The sequence below is a fragment of the Engystomops pustulosus genome, chromosome 5 (genome assembly GCF_040894005.1).
Source record: "Engystomops pustulosus chromosome 5, aEngPut4.maternal, whole genome shotgun sequence".
Taxonomy (NCBI): Eukaryota; Metazoa; Chordata; class Amphibia; order Anura; family Leptodactylidae; genus Engystomops; species Engystomops pustulosus.
The window spans coordinates 150,885,226-150,902,547 of NC_092415.1; the positions used below are offsets into that span (position 1 = coordinate 150,885,226).

At 39.5% G+C, this 17,322-nt stretch overlaps 1 protein-coding gene across 1 annotated transcript in view; it reads right to left on the bottom strand.

The window, feature by feature from the left end:
* Nucleotides 1–828: 828 nt before the first annotated feature.
* The window catches only part of EXOSC7 (exosome component 7), a 28,993-nt gene continuing 12,499 nt past the window's right edge, over nucleotides 829–17,322 (bottom strand). The window contains exons 4-8 of the mRNA XM_072153414.1: nucleotides 12,385–12,550; nucleotides 8,077–8,147; nucleotides 4,298–4,421; nucleotides 4,000–4,155; nucleotides 829–986 (exon numbers count right to left, since the gene is read on the bottom strand). Of these exons, the coding sequence (XP_072009515.1) occupies nucleotides 882–986; nucleotides 4,000–4,155; nucleotides 4,298–4,421; nucleotides 8,077–8,147; nucleotides 12,385–12,550 (622 nt within the window). The 3' untranslated portion in view covers nucleotides 829–881. The remainder of the gene's footprint in view (nucleotides 987–3,999; nucleotides 4,156–4,297; nucleotides 4,422–8,076; nucleotides 8,148–12,384; nucleotides 12,551–17,322) is intronic.

Sequence of the window (17,322 nt, forward strand, 5' to 3'; positions counted from 1 at the left end):
AGGAAGATTTAATGGATTTGTTCCTGTTTGGTGAACTCTGTCCTAGGCTGATGGCCTGAGTGCCCACAGAAAGGGCTCTGAGTGCCACCTCTGGCACCAGTGCCATAGGTTCGCCATCACTGATATAGAGCCATGCGCAAATCAAGGGTGTAGGTACAAGAAGCTGGCCATGCACATCATGCAGATGGCACTATATAATTTGTACGTGTTAAACCGATGTGCAGGCTAGAGGGGAACTTTCCTAGAGGTTGTAATCAAGCATTTGCTTTTTGGAGGCCAGAAAGGAGGGAGCGTTAGTACTTCTGGAAGCGAGTTGGGCAAAATATATTTGGCACTAAAATGGCATAAAAATGCAATTTTTACTCTACACCATTCACTTTGTATTGAATTTGGGCTAGCACCTCAAGGATTAAAATGAGAATATTCTTAAAAATTTGCAATCCATTTTTGTTTGATTCTTGAGGAACTATAAAAGGGGTTAACAGACTTCCCAAATGTTGATTTAAATAGTTTGAGATAGCAAGTTCATCAAATGGTGCTACTTGTGGGTGTATTATAGTACATACGCCTCTAAAATGTACTTCCAATCTACGTTAATTTTTTTTTACAATTGATTATTTTTTGGTGACCAATTTAAAGAAAAAGACAATAAGTGTGGTATGACTTTTTGTCTAAAAAGTATAAAACTTTAAAATTTCCTAAATTATTGATTTTTTTTACCCCCCAAAAACTCTGTTCATTGAAATTATACTACAGTGTGTCACAAGAAAACAAAATCTCAAAATCACTTAGATTTAGGGAAAACAATACAAGAAAAAGCCAAACATATTAAATTTGTAAGAAACAAAATTTTTATTGCTTTTCCAAATCCACTGCTCAGATCACCTCAGGAATCCAATCTTGTGTCTCTTCTTCCCCAGGCTTTCTTCTTGGCTTAATACATTCTGTAAGGACAAGTGTAAGAACTTTGCAACACGTTTCCCAGTCTAAAGAGGGGGGAAATTAAAAATCAGACAAATTTTATTATTTAAAAAGGGACTGGCCAAAAATTTAAATGTAAATATTTAATGTTAGATCAAATGCTGGGAAGAAGAATATGCTCCTAGAGGGCCGCTTCTTATTTACTGCAGATTTTGGATGGCTATTAGTCTGCAGTCTGTGCATACTTTTTGTTTCTTTTAAAGGTTTCATCACATGTATTAGCAATAACGTAAGCAAATCCATCGAGTACACACACACAAAAAAAAAGTCAGATAAGTGCAGAATTGGTCACAGGATATCAACATGAACCTAGAAGTTGAGAGGAACAGGGGAAGAAAAAAAAAAGGCAAGTAACCCTGCAACCCAGATTACAACATATAGCAATAAATCATCCAATTGTCAATCCCATCCCAAAATTAACACTGGGTATTCTCTTTTAAGGAAATCCACCATTAAAAAATCAAGTCAGTGAACCCCAGTTGTCAAGACAGGTGCGGGGATCAGCTTTCATCTATTTATTACGTACTTTAAATATACCAAACATATATTTGAAGGTACCCCTTGAAGAAGTCCAAAATAGAATCCTCCCTCCTTCCTTCTTTACATCTTTGGAATGCTGTCAATACCATGCTATCTCAGCACAGCATATCATGATAAATTACAGACACAACCATCATGACTAGGCTTGGTGAGCACATTCATACTTTTTTTTTATAGGGAGTGTGACCAAAACCTGCCTTAATATATTTAATAACTGTAGAAAGTTTCTGCACAGGAAGATCTGGTACATGTAATGGCTGACCCGCGTATAGAAAGCGCATCATCAATGGTAGTTTCACAGCCTCACAATGTGATGTATAGAGGCAGAAAGCAGTAAGTACCAGGTGAGAGACTTACACATGCAGTACCTTAACAGTGCACATGGGAAATATTACATTTTGCTGAAGTGTTTCTTTAACTAAAATGTGTCATGACATTACATCTCAACACATAACATTATATATGAAAGTTGGAACTATAATTTACATCTGGATACTTGGTAACAGAATCTAATTTGTTCCAGATATGAAGAAATTAAGCATGTGGCTTCTCCGATGCGCCAAGTGTAAAAGTATGCATTGAAGTTTACGATCAATGGATTCATGGCTGTGCAGCAGACAAGAAATGTGGAAGAAAATAACGTGACAGGTTCATGAACACACTGATATAATGATCCACAGAACATATTTTATAGAAGCCATTTATAAGTTAGCCGAATCCTCTGCTATGGATACAGATTGAATTTTATCTCCGAAGAGCAAAAAAGTCCATGACATTTGCAAAAAAAAAAAAAAAAGCATTGGCTGTAATGACCCTGCTTTACCAATGATTGGCCGTGGACAGACACATTGCGAGGAAGTAAAGACCAGCGGGACCCCGGCAGTAACACAGCAATACAGGCAGTCCCCAGGTTACATACAGGATAGGTTCCGTAGGTTTGTTCTTAAGTTGAATTTGTATGTAAGTTGGAATTGTATATTTCATAATTGTAAGCCCGGATAAAAAATTTTTGGTCTTTTTTGTTGGGTTGTCCCAAGAACCAGGATTAACAATAAAGCTTAATTGTAGACACCTTTGATAACATTTGGAGCGGTTTATTGTAGTCTGGGGCTAAAGTACAGTAAATTACCAACATCCAGAGATCTGTTTGTAACTAGGGGTCGTCTGTAAGTCATGTGTTCTTAAATTTGGGACTATATAATATATCCACCTATAGTCTGGACCACTCAAGATTAAAGGGGTATTCCGGGAATTTGAACGTCTGACACAAAAACCCTTGATGATATAAATAAATGAATACAACAATACTCAATGTCATTAGTCACAAAACAGAGCTAAAATAATATGATTTTATGATTTACAAAATGTATGGCCTCTCTAAAGTTGGTGGAGTTATCACTAAGATGGCCGCCACTGGAAACTACAAGTCCCATGATCCTTTAGTTCTCAGTAGCTCCTCCTACCTCTTATGCTCTGCTAACAGTGATGATGTAACAGGTTTTCTTGCTCTGTTACCTTAGTAATGATGTGTAACTGCCATCACCACGACACTGACCATACTGGATGCACTGCAACCAACCAACTACAGCCAAACCTAGTGGTGATCACATGACCCTGCCCAGGCAGGTACAGGACATGTGATGTGGACATGTGACCAGCGGCCATCTTCTTTTCTGCGACGGACCGCGCGGAGGAAATTAACGGACTGATTAAAGGGCCAGTAGCATTTTAATTCTTCATTACAGTCTATGTCATCAGCATTTTCTGCTAAGGGGAGCAAAATTTTAAATAACAACTAATTACACATTAGCTTATATTTTGAGTACCCACTTGTATATGAATTATGCTCATTCCTGGAATACCCCTTTAAGTATTACACTTCCTTTGGAAATCACCTGGATGTTTATGTCACAAAAGACTATGCCTACTGGAGGAAACCTCTACATGCTCAGCTGTGTGAGCAGAACACCCTCCCTGGGATTTGAAGCCAAGTAATTCTACATAACTAGGTTTGCAGCCAAAAAAGTGATGAGTTACTGCAACTACAGGATACACAGAGTTAAGTTCACAACTGTGTATTAACGCTTCAGTTACACATTCAGTTATTAACAGGGAAGAAGCCATATGTTTTCCGCCATTAATAAAGGATGCATACTGTAGTGGAAGGTCTGTTAAATTCTATGGGGAACGAAAGACTCACCATCTGATTGTAGTTTCAGCTAATGAGTGTGTAGTGTAAAGCCCAAATGCAGGGTTGAACAAGGCCTTAGATGGGCAGCCAATAGATTGGCCGAGCCAATTTCCATATCCTGTGTATGGCTAGTTTACAGATCTTTTCCATTTAAATTAAAAAAATATTGAAAAGCAATTTAAAAATTCATCAGGAGAGAAATGTGCAACAGAAGTAACTTTTGATATTGTCCTAAATGAATTACACAAAGTGGAAAAAAAAAACAAAAAAAACAACAACAACCTTACCTCAATCATTTCAAAGATGCTTTCTGGATCTAGACTTCCTTTGCCTATTTTTCTCATACAGGTCAAGGTGCCCTTGCTTGTCACAGAGATAAGAAGACTTGCCAAAGAACAGGCTTCTTCCTGCAACGTGGCATCTACTACATGCCGGTGACCAATCTGGAAAAACAGGACAAAGCAAGACAACAGCCTGTTATAGATCAATTCCTATAAATCAGGAAATCAGATGGTAGGGAATCCTAGCACAGAAGACACAAGCCCCTGGTGTAGTTACAGTATTATGGAAGTAAATTGTACTCACTCGGCTCAATGTGACAATGCAGGGGACATGCTCCACATTCAGCCTCATACAGTCATAAGGATCATCTGAAAGTTCAATTTCTTTGGATCCCTCATCATCTTCCAGGACGCGCACTTTAGGTATCCTAATTTACATATTGAAACAGGACACAGCAAATGTAATGTAATGTAATGTAATATATACAAACTTTACTTCATATTAACAACATTTGAGATTCTCAAACTTTTTAAAGCATTCAGCATCTATGAGGCAACAATGCTGAACTCAATATTGATATACTGATAAAACATTTCAGTCTAATTCTTACTCAAAAGTTTAATCATTACAGCATGAAAGTCAGTCCTGCAAGTCCAATGCACGAGACAAAGCTCCTGATTGACAGATTTCTCCCTATACCACTGCAATACATTTCTTCTGGTGCATGTTATACACTAGTTCCGCTATCAGGGGAAGCTCAACAAGATTTAACACAATAGCTTTGGAGGCCAGTTTTTAATACGGTCAGAACTTGCCATCAGGTAAGGATTACTTTTGATCTCAGAAACACAATGGGGCATGTTTATTATTAAGCTGGATATTGCTCATGTCTTGATCTATGTCGTTTGCCAACCAGATTTATTGAAGTGATTTGGACAGCTTGACATGTTTGACTCCTGATGGACATAACTGCAATGTTTGAATGCCTGACCACAGTACGTACATTTAATAATTTAGGTACCATAAATATTAAAGATAGTGGGGACTGATTGTTATAAATGTATGCCATATTCCTTTAGATTTATTAGTTAGGAGATGAGCTTTCCCCTCTGCATTTTGTGAATCTGCTGACCACTTTCAACTCGGTCGGTGTATAGATTTTACTGTAATTTTACACAAAACTGTCATTAACAGAAAAAGCTACCCAAATCTGGACAAGTTGTATCATAAAACGTCACTTATTGTTCATAAATCCATAAGGGTCACTATAGAGTGCTCAATGGAAATGTGTTTTAAAACACAGTATGACAAGCTCACTTAGTCTGAGATAACTAGACTATTAGTGGTATTCTATGGATCAATGGTACAGTTATCACAGTGTGTGCATACATCATTGTTACTGTATTAGGCTAGCCCTATGCTCAAAAAACAACCCCCCCCCCCCCCTACGCCTTAATTCCTTAGTACTAAATGTATGCAAACAGACTAGGAGCTCTAACACACTGCTGATTAAAAAGTTCCTAACATTATCCACATTAACACTAGGGGAGCTAATGTTAGGAACGTTTTAATCAGCAGTGTGTTAGAGCTCCTAGTCTGTTAGCATACACTTAGTTATCCCAGGGATAGTGTATAACGTGGTGTATTAGGGCGTAGGAGTGTTTACGGTTTTTGAGCATAGGGCTAACCTCATACAGTTACAATGATCTATGCACACACTGTGATAACTGTACCATTGATCCAAAGCTATATACACTATCCATTGATACTACTATAGAATACCACTAATAGTCTAGCTATCTCAGACTAAGTGAGCTGTGTTGCTGTGATGCTGTGTTTTAAACACATTTCCATTAGCACTCTACAGCAAGGTTATTTACATTTTAGGATTTATGAACAATAAGTAAAGTTTTATGATACAACTTGTCCGGATATGGGTAGCTTTTTCTGTCAATGGCACTTTTGTGTGCTAGTGTCTGTGCTTCATCTGCTGACATGCTCTCCCTCCTAATACACAGACATCAGTTACACATGAATCTGACATGTTCTGCCATAACAAGGCTGCCTGGAGAGGTTGTATCTCTCCTATACACACACAGGCTGCAGGGGGCGCTAGCACCAGGAAGCACATGGAGGAGACATTACACCATTATACAGGGTGTCAGTCAAGCACTGGGGGTGTGGCTGTGCCTCCCACTCAAGAATAAGCTGGAGAGCTGAATATGGACATCTCACAGGTCATTTGCATACAGCTTTTGGACCTCATTGCTTAAGTTAACAGGCATGTAGAGGGACAATGAAAGGACTTTCTAATGACAGTTTATGAAAATATATTTAGTTTAGGGGGTTAATTTGCCTGAATGGTTTTCTTTAAAGATGAGATACCCACGTCTCGACAAAGAAAACCGAACAATGGTTCTTGCCACTACAGAACCCAAGATGGGGACATCTAAAGAGACACTCTCCCTGCAACCTCTAAAAGGCAAAAATTAATCAGCTAATTGCATATGACTTATGTAAAGTCACCTATAAAAAAAAAATCTCAGAGTGAATGCCTCAAGGCAGCAAAACATAACTATTGGTGGTTGAGCAGCAACAAAAATTGCTTTGCAGGCTGCATTCACACGAACGTATGAAAACAGCCGTATATACGGGTATCATACGGCACCATTGCATGGCTCCAATGTATGGCCGTATTGTCCACGGCACCATAAGCAAGGCGTCTAAAAATATAGAGCATGCCCTATTTTCCACAGTATTTCCGTTCCATAAGGCCCATAGAAGTCAATGGGAACATATAAAGTACGGGCTAAATATGTGCTGCAAATGGCTGTGTATGCTGCCGTATATACGTGCAGTATCCAGAACCAGTGGGAGGAGCATTCTATCAGCCATCTATCATTTGCCAGCCCAGCATATTTTATATGGATGCGATATGGATATGGTGACATTCGTGCACATATGGATGAAAATCGGCATGTATATACGGATTCATACAGAATGGAAACACACGACTGGAGAAAGCACACGTTTGTGTGAATGCAGCCTTATGCAAAGGTTTTAATTTAACATTACTTAATATACATCACAAGGGTATTGGTATTTTACACGTTTTTCAACTGGCACAACCCTCCATAGTTGAGCAGAGCTGGGAGGATTGCCCAATTCAAAAGGAGATAGAAAGATTTCACAATGTACCCGGTGCACAGGCCGCTGTTCCAACAAGTTATCACAACAAAGAGTCAGAACATGTGGATCCTATTGCTTTCAAGTATCAAGCACAGCACCAGGAGAACTTCACAGACATTCTTTACATTGTCTCTTGTCATAACACAGTGATGTGTGCTTAAACCACTACTGGTTGAGAACAAGTGACCTGGCTAGAGGAACACTTTACCTTGAAATCTCTTAGAGGTTTTCCTCTTAATTAATATTGATCACCCATCTACAGTGATATTTATTAGAATCAGATCTGTGGGGGTCCAACACTCTGGACCCCCATGGATCAGCTACCTTCTGAACCTGCGTGTTTTGCAGATCAAATTCCATATCAAGGGCTTACAGTCACCATCAGCAGAATACAGATTACAACCTCATAGTCTGGTAAAGAGCCCAATGTGAAAATTAAGGAAAAGTCCATCTGGTTAAGCTGGTAACACAGTAAACTACCAGTCCGTCAATAACTGGTTACAGTATATGACCCTGTTATTTTGTTTTTCCCTCCTATTTTAAGCATACGTTGGGAGGACTCCTGACCTATGCTTACAAAGGCTACACAGTATCCATTTGCTTACAGTAACAATGGGGAATAAACGGTGTAGTTATCTACTACGCTATTCTGTCCTGTTTTTCCGACACCATATACGGTCTAGGCAAAGCCAAAGAGAAAACACTTTTAGCCCAGTTCTAACGGTATAAGTATATGGACAATTTTAGCATGTATTGATGGATCCTTCCTGAAATGTATATTAAATGTGAACCTAGCCCATGTAAGTTCTCTATGCGTTATATATATATATATATATATATATATATATATATATATATATATATATATATATCCATCCATACAGCCTTCTTACCTGGTATTGAAAAGAGCAGACTTTACCGCTATGGAAATGGTGTCAAACAGGTTTCCGCCACACTCCAATAGCTGTAACAAAGAGCATGTAATCTTACAAGGTATATTTCATTGCAGCATAAAATGGTTGTTGATCTACTCTCCTGGGGATGGCGCCATGCAATGACATCACTTCCACAGTGCCAGTCACCAGTGCACACAATGAAGAATTAGTCAGGAGGTAATTAGTAACGTTAATGGCCCAGTGCTTAAATCAACGCTTTTATGAAAGAAAAGAGCGATTTACAAGAACTTTAACCCCTTAAGGACGGAGGGTTTTCCGGCTCATTTCTCGCTCTCCAACTTCAAAAATCCATAACTTTTTCATTTTTCCGTGTACAGACCTGTGTGAGGGCTTATTTTGTGCGTAACAAATTTTACTTTCCCGTAATGTTATTTATTTTAACATGCCGTGTACTGCGAAGCTGAAAAAAAATTCCAAATGTGGAAAAATTGAAAAAAAACCGCACGTGCGTCACGTTCTTGTGGGCTCAGTTTTTACGACTTTCACTCTTCGCTCCAAATAATACGCCTACTTTATTCTTTGGTTCGGTGCGATCGCGGTGATACCAAATTTATATAGGTTTTATTGTGTTTTAATACATTTTAAAAAATTAAACGAATGTGTACAAAAAAGAAAAAAATTTTTTTGCCATCTTCTGACGCTAATAACTTTTTCATACTTTGGCGCACGGAGCTGGGGGAGGGGTCATTTTTTGCGAAATGAGGCGACGTTTTCATTGCTACCATTTTGAGGTCTGTGCGACATTTTGATCATTTTTTATTTCATTTTTTATGTTATGTAAAAAGGTGTAAAAGTCGCATTTCGGACATTTGGGCGCCATTTCCCGCCTCGGAGGTCACCGCCGGCCGTAACCGTTTTTATATTTTGATAGATCGGGCATTTTGGGACGCGGTGATACCTAATATGTTTGTGATTTTTACTGTTTATTATGTTTTATATCCGTTCTAGGGAAAGGGGGGTGATTTGAACTTTTAATATTTTATTAATTTTTTTTATTTTTTAAACTTTTTTTTTTATTTTTTTTTTCACTATCTTTTAGACCATCTAGGGTACATTAACCCTAGATAGTCAGATCGCTCCTACCATATACTGCAATACTTCTGTATTGCAATATATGGCATTTTTGCAGCACATTCATTACAATGAGCCACTGGCTCATTGTAACGAATCTGCAGCTGCCAGATAGCCTCGTGTCAAAAGAAGACACGAGGCTACCATAGCAACCGATCGCCGCCCCCCGATGACGTTCGGGGGCGTGGCGATCGAAAAAAAGATGGCGGCGCCCACGCGCCGCCGTCTTTTAAACGCCGCCCGCGACTTTGCGGGCGGCGTTTAGAGGGTTAATAGCCGCGATCGGTGCAAGCACCGACCGCGGTTATTAGCGGTGGGGGTTTTGTGCAATATGCAAAAACGGCTACGGCTGCGCTACGGCGCAGAGCGTTAAGGGGTTAATTACTGGAAATTAGATGTTTGTTGAAGGATAAAAGACATCAGATGCAAGAGGAAGAATAAAAAGGGAAATTTGCTTATGTTATTGTTTTACTTACATAAACCACAAAATACATACTTTGAAATATCATCTCCAGCTCAATGTCTTGGTGGAAACTTGAAATATTACACCATATTTGACAGGGTTTGCATTAAAAAGTCCATTAACTATTAAGGCATTTTGCGTATTATTTTATTTCTGCATTGCAAAAGCTGAATTCCATAGTGGGATATGCAGCATTAAATGACAATTCTTACGGTATTTTACTGTGAATAAAAACTCTGCAATGTGTGTATGGTATCATCATCTATCCCATACACAGCAATGCAACTGGATTACACCGAGGATTTGCTTGTGAAAATGCAGCAAGGCAAATCCACAAGTTAGGTGTGCAATTACCCTAAGGTAATAAATTTAATGGGCTCACACTCGGTCTTGTATGAGAGCCACTAAAGAATAGGTGACTTTTTTTAAACAAAAAAAAAGCTCTGAAAAAAGTAGAAAAACCTTGTCAAAATGTGTTAATATTCATATAGTATGAAATAACTCCCAAAAACAAGACTGACTTTGCTTATTCAAACACATTAGCTGCGGCCTACCACGGCCAGTGACAGACTAAATATAATCTGTGTGAAGGAAAACTGAAAGCAAAGGGGCAGTGGGTTCCCATGTAGTATTTAGGGGGAAAAAAATAGACACAGGATGGATAAGACAAAAATTACAGTTGCCGCTCACAGTATAAACAAGAAAAACCTGCTTGACAATCCCTATAGTGCAGTGGTGGCGAACCTATGGCATGGGTGCCGAAGGCGGCACTCAGAGCCCTTTCTGTGGGCACCCGGGTCATCGCCCCAGCACACCAAACAGGACTCAAAGAATCTTCCTGCAGTTTCAAGCCACTTAAAAGATGCTTCTTTCAGACATATTTTGATACTTGCTTCTCTACGTAGAACTGTAGGAAGAGGGAAAATGAGTAGACAGGGCCGAATTATCTTTGGAGGACCTTCTGCTGGCCCCACGATTCTCTGTGTACAAAGGGACACGGGAAAGAAGCTAAAATGATGCAAGTTTTTATCTTTCTACGGTGTTGCTGTCCTCAGGAAGCAAATCTGACTGAAAGTTGTTGAAGAACAGGGAGCAATAACTTACTGCTTTAATTTTTGGTTGGCACCAGTTTGAGTTGCAGTTTGGGCACTCGGTCGCTAAAAGGTTCACCATCACTGCTATAGTGTATAGACACAAAGTAATATTTTCTGATGAATTTTTAAAGACATGTGGATCTAAAGAATTGAGCAAGTATAAAGAGCAGATTATAACAAAAATCCAAAATCTGTTCTTCACATTAGCCAGGATTTACAATGTATCTAACCTTTCAACAAATTCAATATTGCAGTATGTGAACATAAAAAAAATAACACTATTTCTGGATATTATGTGACATGTAACTTTCTTCTCTCCTGTGTCTGTCAAGTTGCTGTTGTCTCAAAGCGGCTGGGAGGAGACTTACTGCTGACTGCTCCCCCTGCAATAAGATCCTATGTAAACTAAAACCTCAGTGATCTTTAGCAAAACGGCTACCTAGACCGAATTCAATCCAGATCATAGAAGAAAATGACAGATTAGGAGTTTAAATGATACCAACAACACTCGACCAGGGTCAGTCCATGCTGGACATATTTCCCTGTCTAAATACAGGAGAGAATGGAACATCTTAGTGATACAAGGAGTCTGTTCTTCCCCACTAAACAGCAATAATCGCTATTAGAGTGGGGAAGAAGGGACTTCTTGCATCGTACATCACTAGGTTCAGAGTCCCATCCCAGAAGGAGAGTCTCTTACCACTAGTAATACTGATGTAGGCAAAGTTAATGGAAAAGTTGTCCCCTATCCAACATCAGAGAAAGATGTATTCTAAACTGAAGGCTGTTACTTTGAGCTGTAACTTTGTTACATGGAAACTGACCTGGGTGCTGGACATTGTACAGGACAGGAGTCCTTGCCTCATACAGAAATATGATGCAATAACTCCATCTGCTGGCAGAACTGCAGTGCAGTACGGTAAGAACTGTTAGAAAAATATGATGCAAGGACTCCCTGTTTGCCAGCCGAATGTTGACATGGTAAGAGTTTTTACAGTACTGGTGCTGCAGTTTTGTCGTAAAACAGAGTCCTTGCATCATATTTCTCCATGATGCAATGATTCCCCTCCACTGAACTGTGTTTGGTCCATGGAATCTGGGCAGCACACAGGTCCATTTTTATGGGCCAAACACATCCCTGTTTTTCAGTGTTTAGGGCAGGTTTCTCATTTTCACTTAAATACCGTATATATCCGATTATAAGACGAGTCGTTCAGCACTAAAAATGTGCTGAAAAACCCCAACTCTGCTTTTACCACTGCTTGTATAGCAAGGGGGGTGGGAGGAACTGGCTATATACACCAAGGAAGGGGGTGTTAGCACTGGCTACATAGACCGAGGGGCAGGCAAGCACTGGCTATGTACTAGGGGGCAGTGGCTGGCTATATACAATATGGCAGGCACTGGCTATACACAAGAGGGCTACTGGCTATATACTGGGGGGGAGGGGGGAGGCTGTGACAAATGCATTTCCCACCCTCGGCTTATAGTCAATAGGTCTTTCCATTTTTTTGTGTTAAAATTGGGGACCTCAGCTTATACTCGGGTTGACTTGTACAGTATTAAAATCTAAATAGTTAAATGTAAATATATAAACCAATCTTAGTTTTTACTCACCAGAACGTCCACATAAAGCACCCAGCAGTGCTCACCAGGGAGAATGCAGAGTGATTCACGGTCCATGCTGCTCTTGTTATCAAATATTTTGTAAAGCATGTTGGCAATCTCTGTGCCCAGTTCCTCTCCTCCTCGGCCTTCAAACTCTGGAGTGGCATTAGCAGAACTGGAAGATAAATAAATTCTGTGAACGGTGCCTTTATTCACATTAACCACAAAGCAAAGGGTTTAAAACTCATAAAGATGTCCAAGGCAGACAGCCATATGTTTTGGGCAATACATGATGGCTGTATTTCCCAGATCAATCACGGCCTGGCTGATTTATGATGTTGCAAGATTAAATCAGCTTAGAATCAAATTAGCTCCAGTTGCTCACGAACCAAGTGTCAAATCATACACTTGGTAAGAAAAAAAAAAAAAAAATCTACTGATTTTGATGAGATGTTGGTTCTAGTGACAGCCCATTTTTGTAGTCCTAGTGTCATCCCAGTTGTCACGTGACTCAGATCAGAGTAGCGCATGCTGCATTTTTCTCAAATCGGATTGGATGAAGGTAGTGTGAAAAACATTGGATGTGCAAATATGGCGTCTGAGCTCTGTACCAGAAAACCGCTTGTGGAAGAATCACCAAGAGTGTTGGAGTTTGGGTAAATACCAGTTGCTGGCAAAAATATAAAAAATATATATGTATAATCGCAGCTAGGTTTACATTAAAATGTGTGAAGTTTCTCAAAAGAGGCAAAACTACAAAGTCAGTCCAGGGAAAAAGCAAGAATGCCGGCACTTCAGGAAGGACGTCACAGGGTGCGGTAACAAAGTGTTGTCTTTATTGTTTAAAACGCCATAACACGAGGACTAATAGGTTGACGCGTTTCGACGGAGACCGTCTTAATCATAACCTGCCAAACGCTATCTGAGCTTGTTCCTTTTAAACTATGCGGTTGTCACGTGGATCGAGTCGCGCCCCCGAGTCACATGACAGAACTCCTCCCACCTTAATCACATGACCGGGGACGCGGCTCGAGAATTCACAGCTCAGATAGGTAAATACATACTTAAAAACTAGTATTACATAAAAACATTTTGGCGAATCCATTGGTATCAGTTGTTTACAATGTTTACCAAATGGATATCAATAACTTTGTACAAAGGGAACAACCTGTGATATAGCGGAATGGAATATAGATATAAATAATCCTTAATGCAAATCTCCTGCTACACATATATCATATATCATTCAGAAAAAAACCCTTACACTTATATCATTTTGGTTATCAGAAAGAGTATAAAAATAATAATGTGCTATAGTCTGCTCTTTAGTGACATTCCTAGGAGACTTAAAGGATAAAAGGAATTAGCGTTAGAACGTCATACAGTACACATAGAGTGGCATATGAACCCAAATATATATCTCATGTGTTCATTGAGCACTAGGCATTGTGTTTTTTGCTTATATGCATATCTTACATATCTATGTGCTCAAATTGCCTGTGACATATAACCATAGTGTCAGGGTCTCTTGAACTCATAAAAGTGGGCTGAAGGTTTTTTAGAAGGGCTACATCGAGGAGTATGACAGGGAATGTGACATAAAGTTATCTAATAAGTCAGAATTATGTCCTGTCTCTTATTCATACCCTGTGGGGTTCTGCTCTCCATTATAAAAATCCAGTAACTTTCCCTGTTTATTAATTTCCTTTTCATATTGCCTCCTCTAATCGGTTGACTGACTTTTTCAAATCCAGTCCATGTGAAAAAATTTGTAGATTTATTATGTGACTCTCTAAAATGCCTAGAGGCTGCTGATATTCCTACTGCTTCGTTGGTAATATCTGATAAATGACGACGTATTCTAACCTTAAGGGGGCCTGAGGTGTGTCCTATGTATTGGATATTGCACTTAGTACATTTAATGGAATATATTGCATTACATGTGTTACAATTAAGATATGACCGGATAGGGTAACTTTTATTGGTAGTACTTGATGTTATATTTGTGTCTATTGCGATGTAACTACAGGCTTTGCACTGTATGTGTCCACATTTAAAGCAACCTTTGGTGTTTAACCATGATCTACTGGAGTTCTGACTTCTAAATAGACTGGGTGACAAGGACCCACCCAAAGTGGGGGCCCTCTTCGCCACACATTTAATGCCATTATTTAATATGGTATACAGAGTTGGATCCTGTAACAAGATTGGGATAAATTTTTGAATAATCCTGGTTATTTCTTTATACTGTCTGCTGTATGTAGTGGTAAACACTATGGGAGTTCCGGATTTATCTGTGTCTGGAGCATTGCTATTTTTATCTTTATGTTTATGCTCTTTATCTTTCAATAAATCTTCTTGTTTCATGTGTTTAATCTTACATTCCGCTTTCTCTATATTGTCTTTTTTGTAACCTCTTTGGTAAAGCCTGGATTTAAGATTAATTCTTTCCTTTTCAAAATCATCATTATCTGTACAGTTTCTCCTCAGTCTTATTAGTTCTCCGTATGGTATGTTCTGTGTCACATGTGGGGGATGGCAAGATGAGGCTAAGAGAGTAGTGTTTCTCGCCATTTCTTTCCTATAGGGTATGCTTCTGACTCTGTTATTCTCCCCTATTAAAGTGACATCTAAAAATGGGATGGATCTTCCCCCAAACATAGATGTAAATTTCAAGTTCATGGGGTTATCATTGAGATAACCTACAAAGTCTTTGAAGGATGCTTCTGAATCCCTCCAAACCCACACCAGGTCGTCTATGTATCGGCCAAACCATACTATAGACGCCTGGTGTGGGTTGGATGATGAAAAAAACATATGCCTCCTCCCACTGTGACATATAAATGTTAGCAAGGGAGGGGGAAAATTTTGCCCCCATTGGAGCCCCCTCCACTTGCAAATAATATTTCCCATCAAAATAAAAAAAGTTGTTCTGAAGTAGAAAATTAGTTGCCAAAATGATATACTCCTTTAAAGCTGAACTATACGTGCTGTACCTATCCAAGTGTCTCCGTAGGAATATCAGTCCCAACTCATGAGGGATAGATGAATATAGGGCGGTGACATCGCACGTAGCCCAGCTAAAGCTTTCATGCCATTCAAAATTTTTCATGATTTGTAATAAATGTTTAGTGTCACGTAAAAAAGACGGGGTGACTCTGGTAATCGGTTGAAGGAAATGGTCAAGCCATTCCCCCAGCCTTTCACCCACTCCCCCGATCCCGGCCACTATAGGTCTCATAGGTGGTGGAAATACATTTTTATGGACCTTGGGGAGTGAGTGGAAGACTGGGGTGACCGGGTCCTCTACATATAGGAAGTCTCTTTCCCTCTGTGAAATGATGCCCGATGTTAACCCCTTATCTAAGATGTTAAATAGACGTTTCTGGACTAGGTTAGTGGGGTTAGACTCAAGGATGCGATAGGTATTCCCATCCCTAAGCATATTTTCATTGAGAAGTTTATATAGGGCGGCATCCATAACTACTATAGCCCCCCCCTTATCTGCCGACCTAACGACAACATCAGGATCCTCTTTGAGTTGTTGTAATGCTTCCTTCTCGCCTTTGCGCAAATTCTGATGTGTGTGATGTGAATCCCTCTTTTTTACTTTCTTATGTAGTGTGACAAGTTCTCTCTCTACTATGTCCTGGAAATTGTCCAGGACAGGGACACGGGAGTTAATGGGATAAAAATCTACATTAGAAGTTTGATATCTACTGTTGACTGAATCGTTAACTTCACATTGTTCACATGTTAGTGATCTCAGTGTCAACATGTTTCCTTGTTCTTGGAAGGAACCCACATTCACATCAGACCTCATCAGATCTGCTATATAGTCATTATATTTATTATTCGCTGGTTCTGGGCTATCAATTTGACCCGCTATATCAATGTCAGACACTATTACATTGCTAAAATGTTTCTTTAACGTGATGTTTCGTGCTAGTTTATTGATGTCCAGCAGGGTGTTAAACAAATTAAAGTCCACTGTAGGAGAGAATTTAAGGCCTTTGGCAAGCACTCTTAGTTGGTCTTCGGATAGGATCCTGCCGGATAGGTTCACCACAGACTCTGTCATTTGGGCTTCTTGGCCCGAGTTTTCACTCCCATGTCTCCTGTGTTTCCGTCCCGATCTTCTAACCCGTTTTTTGTCGGCGGTTTGTTGTGAGGTCTCAGGTCATCTATTGATTTGGATTTATTCATAATATTTTTATTTGAATTTTTTGGTCTGGCTCCGCTTAGATCTCCTTCTTTTTGAGTCGACATCTGGTTGGAGGACAAGCTATCCATAGAGTCATCCGTATCTGAAAAACTCACTCGAGGATTATAGTTTCTCCTCTTTCCTCTCTTGTTACGTTTTTTTAAGATTGATCTTGGTTTGTTAATATTAGTGTGCGTACCCTGCTCATATCGTTTCCAGACATAGACTTCGTTGTTGCGATAGTCTATGATGTCGCGTTCGAATTTCCTTCTTTTTGTCGTAGTGATGGTATCTTCCAATTCTTTCACTTTCTCCTCTATGGCTGATGTTTGTTGTGTAAATATTGATTCTGGTAAGTTTTTTTGAAGTGAATCACGCACCTCATTGATTTCAGTTTTGACTTCCTGCAGGATTGTTCGTTCCTGTTCCACTATAAGGCGCATCAGTTTTATTGAGCATTCGCTCAGAACATCATGCCAACTGTCCAGGAATGATTTGGAGTACTCTGTGGTGGGGAATTTCTTGATTCTCAACCCTCTGGGTATCATATTTTTCTCAATATATGAGCTTAGTGTCTCGGCATCCCACCACACTCGAGCCTCCTTTTCACTCAATTTTAAAAGTCTGTCCCATTGTACAAAATCTGTGGACACTGAATCTGATTCTGGGGAGCCTGTATTGAAAATAGCTGCCGCTCTATTTCTTCTGGTGTCATTCGTAGAGGTATTATGGCTCCTCACTTC